A 5,807-nucleotide genomic window follows, 5' to 3' on the forward strand; every position below is an offset into this window, starting at 1 on the left:
AGGAATGTTATAGAAGTTCTTTGTTGGCTACCCTTCAGAAGAATTTCCAGGGTTGTTTAATATTAGTAAAGTAGTGTTAGGTCCTTGGATAAATTTCTTTTTTAAGAGCAAGGTGGTGATGGCAGTTTATTACATTCTTTGTAACTGTATGATAACCTCCTAAGTCTCCTTTCTGATGCAAAGCCCCTCTGGAGTTAGGGAAACTGAGGCAAATATATTAAACTAGTATTTTGAGTCCTTCGAGGATTGTTTTAAAAATGCTTCAGCAATGACATTTGCTGAAGTAGTGGCATTTATTACAAAGCTTATCATGAAGCCTGTAATATGCAGAATCTCCCAGGAGATCTTATAGAATATCAGTCGACTTATGTAATGAAATTGGATTTTTCATTAAGGTGAGCTACAGTCAGTTCCCTGCAGGCAAATTTTAAATCCTTTATCTTCTCATATAAGTTTCTCTTAACATACCCGTACCTGCAGCAGGTTCTTCTACACTAAGGAAACATTGAACATTCATGCCAGACATTTTTGCACACTTGAAATTGTTTTCAGTTCAGAAGATAAATTGCATGGGCCAATATAAAAATACCTTTAACGTTCTTGGTTTTCTCTTGGCTGACTTCTATTCTGGAGGAATTATTCAAGCTCTTAGGTGAACCCCCCCAACTATCCCTTTCTCTCTTTCTCTCTCTGTTAGATCTCTTTTAGCTATGTGGAAGTTGCATTTTTTGCTTGAACATGTTTAATTTTAAACAAACAATGTTATCAATTTTTACATGACCCTAGTATCTTTGTTGTGAAACATAGTTACACCATGCAATGAGAGCATGTGGCTGTTCTGGATATTCCTTTTTCTACTTTCTTCCTTTGCAAGGAAGTAAGCTACACTGTAAGGTAGCTTGCAAGATAAGAGAATAGATACATGATTCATTTCATGAGACTGGTTGAGTTTGTTTATCGTGAGAAAAATGGAGACAAGTGCTTGTATAGAAAAATGATTAAACAGTTTGTGTTGGCTGTTGCTAATAAGGAAACGGTACTTCCTGTAGCAAACATGGGAAATGGTGGGGGGCAGGTCAGACTAGTTCTCATTCATTTTATAGTTTCTCATTGTGTTGGTGGACCATATATCCTCATGGTAAGTATAAAAGGCATTTTCTATCAGAATATTTTTAGCAATACAGCATGTTGAGAAGATGAACAGTAGAAATTGGCTACTCCAGAGGATTTTACAGAGACCATCAGTATGAAAAGCATTGGAGCTAAATAGAGGTGCACCGACACATCAGTCTGATATCGGCCTGATGTAGCTAATAATTTGGTCGATAAATGCCTGTGGATGCCTGCAGCCGGAGTGCAGCATGTAGGCGGCAAGGAGTGCACCCCGGCAGCCTGAAGCGCTGTGTTCTAACTTGAAAGTCTGTTTTGGTGGAAGGGGAGGGGGGAGGGAAGAAGAGGGGTTGGGGGGGTGCAGATCAGGGCCCCTGTGGTGAGGGAGGGAGTGGGGCTGGGGCTGAGGCAGGCGCTGCCCAGCTGGGCCATGGCTCTGCCGGGGGGCGTGGGGGGAAGGGGTGGTGGCTCGTGCCACTTAATACACCCCGGGATGGCATGGGGCAGGGGCATGTGCCCCTGGATCTGTGCAGGGCAGGGTGGGGTGAACCGCAGCTGCGGACTGGGGTCGGGGCTGTGCCAGGGTCTTCCCGGCGTGTGGGGGGGGGGTTGGGCTGGCAGCAGAGCCCCGCCCAGCCCAACCCCCTGCCGGGAAGAGCCCCCTGCCCCAGTCCACAGCTGCAGCATGCCCTGCTCTGTGCAGATCTGGGGGGCACATGCCCCCCAGGCCCTTCTGGGATGTGCACAGCAGCAGGAGCCGGCCCCCACTCCTTGCATTCTCCAGACAAGCCATGGCTCCGTCCTGCACCTGGGCCTGGCCCGGCTGGGCAGCCCCTACCCCCACCCCACTCCTCCCTCACCACAGGGGCCTTGTTCTGCCCTTCCCTCTGCCCTCCTCTTCCACTACAACAGACTTACCAGCTGCACTCCGCTCTTCAAGCTGCTGAGCTGTGTATCGGAAATTGGATCAGTACCGGCCGATACACCTCCTTAAAAATTGGCTACTGGTATCGGCTACCAAAATCTCTATCAGTGCAGTCCTAGAGCTAAAGATTATTGGGAGATTCAGAGCTGTAATAAAAAGTGGAATAAAATTGATTCAGTGTGAGGCACTGCTGGGTAAGAAAAGTAAAACAGTGGTTCATGATCTCATGTACAAGGCACATATGGGATGCTTATAGACTTAACCCCCTCCCCCCACCCCCAAAATGACACTTCAGTTTAAACTTGGTGCATCCCCATGCTGAGCCCAGTGTATGCCCAGAAGAGGCATTGCACTAGTTGGACCTGGCTCACCCAACAGCTGTATAGATCAGGCACTTTAGTTGGGCTTTTTTGGTTCTTTTTGAATCATCTATTAGATAAAAGCACCAAAAAGCCCCGCTGAAGTGCGCGATTTATATAGATGCTGCGGAGTCAGGTTGAAGCAACTCTTCCAGTAAAGCACTTTTTTTTTTTTTTGTTCTTTTCCCCATGTCTATCAGCAGCCATAGTGAATCAGAAACAGTCCATTGCAATTTTTTCAGGCCCCAGTTGCGACTATTGGATAATAACTAGTACTTTGTTTAAGAAAATAAAATAGATGTACTTATGAGAGCATTTCAGAAAGTAACAGCAGTTATGAAATGAAACCATTTTGTGTGCCATGAGTGGGAAACTACAGGGCAGCAGGGAAGACTAAAGCTTCATTGTCAGACCATTGTTTACAACTATACAGAGAAATGATGTGATCCAGTAAGTGATTGTTGATTACAAAATGGTTTTATTTTTGAAATTGTCATTACTTTCAGAAACAGCCTTGTAGATAGTCAGCCTGATCTATGCATGAACACAGGGGTGGATCCAGGGGAGGGGTGCAGTGGTACAGTTGCACCCCCACCTTTGATTCCAAGTTTAAAACAAATTGTCTAGCAGTAGCATTTCTATTCATCCAGCAGTGAGGGAGTCACTTGACTTCGTGGCTCATTATAATCTACCTGATTCTTTCAAAGCTCTTCATTCTGTGAGTGTTAAATGTCCCTCTCTTTTTTTAATGGTATTAATCTTCTATTAATCAAGCTATTCTTTCCTCTGCAATTCTGCAGTCTTAGTTCCTCCTACAGATTAAACCTTCTCTTTCACAGTGCTACAGACTGCTTTTATCTCTAGCTAGAAACATAAACTGAGCTGTGGAAACATTTTAATTTGTATGGAAATAACTTTCAGTGGAGTATTGGGTGCACTGTCAAAATGCTCAAGATTTTGTTTTGTGAATCTGAGAGAGATGGACATTTAATCCTAATGACTATAGGGCTAATGAAATGGTATTTTAAAATTATTTTTGCTTAGTTTGTTCTGTTTTTTAATACAAAATGTATCATGTAGCAAAGTAATACACATTCTAGTAAATTTAAATTGGTTTCGCTCTGGTCTTAAACTGGATTGTATAAGCCTAGGCCCCTGGTATTTTAGTAAAGCTTCTAGTGTCCTTTTGTAACTAGTAAAACTATGTGTTGTATTAATTGCAGTGATGCATCACACTATTTGCACCTCCCTGTAGAACTGTGCATGAAAATGTTTAATTTGGAGTTGCTTTCAAGTCCTGGTGGTGCTCAAGTTTTGCAAGCTTTCTGGATAGATTAGTTCTGTCAATTCTGAATAATAAGTTTTGCCCATTTTGCTAGGAAAAGGTTGCCAGCAGCTATCTAATAAGATAAAACTTTAGATATTTCAGAGAGATGTATGGGTTCTAGCCATAAACTTAGTCCACATACCATGACTGAGAAAGGTTAATCAAGAACTTCCAGATTTGTTTTTAGCTACAGCATAGGCTTGAAGTCTGGTGGTTTATATGTTTACAAGGATTTCAAACTGCATCTTTTTTTTTCTAACAGAGTAGATCTGAAAATAGGATGCCTAAATTCTGTGTTTTTTTTCTAAAGTTTTTTTTTTTTTTTTTAATAGAAGATGTTTTTCTGTTAGTCCTTAGTAAATGCCGGTAAGAATTCTTAGCCAGGAGTGCCATTGTGCTGATGTGCTTCAAGAATAGCATCTTGTGAAGCTGCTTGTTCTAATCCCCTTGTTCATTATTAGCTGGAATGCTAGGCTGTAGGCTGCAGTGGATAATACTCGTGGAGCATGAAAGACACTTCTTTGGAACAAATAACGTCTTTGTTTGAATGTCTGTAGTCCATGTAGCTACAGTGGGATCATTTCTTCAGTAAGAACATGGGCCAACAGATAGTAGCTTGCTTATCTGAAGTAGGGTTTTCCAAGCGGAGGAGGAAGAAGCTTCAACACACTTTCTCTTGCTTCTTCACTTGAATCAGTGATTTAGAATATGATCTAGAAGCTTATAACTTTTACTCCATGAAGACTAAAACTGTGTATTACCAGGACTGGGAAGGAAATAAAAATCTGAAGAATGGTAAAATATCTTTTAAATTTAAATTCTGATATATAACAGTTCTCTTGTGCCATCCTTTAAGAATGAGAGGCTCGTTGTTATTGTTGCCTATGCAGTTTCTGGTGGGTGAAGATTTGAATTTTAATGGTGTTAAATTATATGACTTTGGCCTTAATGGTGACATTTGAAGAAATTTAGTTAAATGTTAATAATGTTACTGTTCTGAAAAGGCATCTTATTTAAGAGGTATTTTTAAATTTCCAAACATAAAGGCTTAATTCTTGTTTTCGCAGCTTAAAAATAGCAGTTTGAAGTGAAAAGAAATACAGCAGTCATATCTAATAATTTCCAAGGTTGTTTAGAACTAGTTTGTTTATCCAGGTTTATGGATGTAGATATTTATCATGGAAATATTTTCTTCTCTTTTAAATCTTGGCTACCCATATTGCTGCATTCAAAGGTGATTTAAAAATCTATTCCGATTTTTATTTTATTTTATTTTGTGTGGAGGAGGAAAGGAAGGGGAAACATACCTTTGATATCAAGAGGACTTTCTGTTTTGACCACAGGTTTTATGTTTTGTTGTCACCTGAATACAAGCTCTGAATGTATTGTTGTGGAGGTAGAACAGCTGTTGATAGTCAGTAGCTTATGCCAGTACAGCTCTCGGTGCAGTGGTATATGTAATGTGCAGTCAAGCAAGAATGTGAGTGAAGTAACGGGAAATACATTTATGTATTCTCTGGTGCTCTGGTTCCTAGTTTTCCATACCAGCTTCAAATGAGTCATGGTTGGACTACAATGTTGTGGGAAACTCCTTAATCTAATTGTTCTTGATACTTGTAAATGACCTTTCATCCTGGCACTTTAAAGAAATAGACAAAATTAAATTGACTCCTTTTTTCAATAGCTAATTATTAGTAGCAGGTGGGGAAACTGAGGCATGTCATGGCTAGTTAAGGGAAGAACAGAAATGAGAAACAAAGACATTTGATTCCCAATCCTGTCCTATTTGAGGCCTTCCTATTTGCAGAGTGGCAAGCAGATAGTTGAACAAATGAACCGTCAGTAATGTTTGTAACTTGCGCTAGTGAGCTGCCTGTCAAGAATGCTCGTTGCGGGGGTGGCCAGGAGAGGAGTGCTGCCACCCACCACCCCACGCTGCTGCCACCTCCAAGGAGTAGGGGGGAGAAGCTTGCATGCGGTGACCACCCACCACCTTGCGCTGCTGCTGCTGTGTCTGGCCATGCCCCACCGCCCCCCCCTCCCCCCCCGGCGCGTCCAGCCCTGCACCCCATCCTGCTCTGACTCC

General features: G+C 41.8%; 1 protein-coding gene across 2 annotated transcripts in view; it reads left to right on the plus strand.

Annotated features, from left to right (window-relative positions):
- The first annotated feature begins 4,423 nt into the window (after positions 1–4,423).
- USP6NL (USP6 N-terminal like) overlaps positions 4,424–5,807 on the plus strand; it is a 142,511-nt gene continuing 141,127 nt past the window's right edge. For both annotated transcript variants that reach the window (XM_025213041.1, XM_006016309.3), the window contains exon 1: positions 4,424–4,516. In XM_025213041.1, the coding sequence (XP_025068826.1) occupies positions 4,459–4,516 (58 nt within the window). In that variant the 5' untranslated portion in view covers positions 4,424–4,458. The remainder of the gene's footprint in view (positions 4,517–5,807) is intronic.

This window comes from Alligator sinensis, unplaced genomic scaffold, assembly GCF_000455745.1.
Source record: "Alligator sinensis unplaced genomic scaffold, ASM45574v1 scaffold268_1, whole genome shotgun sequence".
Taxonomy (NCBI): domain Eukaryota; kingdom Metazoa; phylum Chordata; order Crocodylia; family Alligatoridae; genus Alligator; species Alligator sinensis.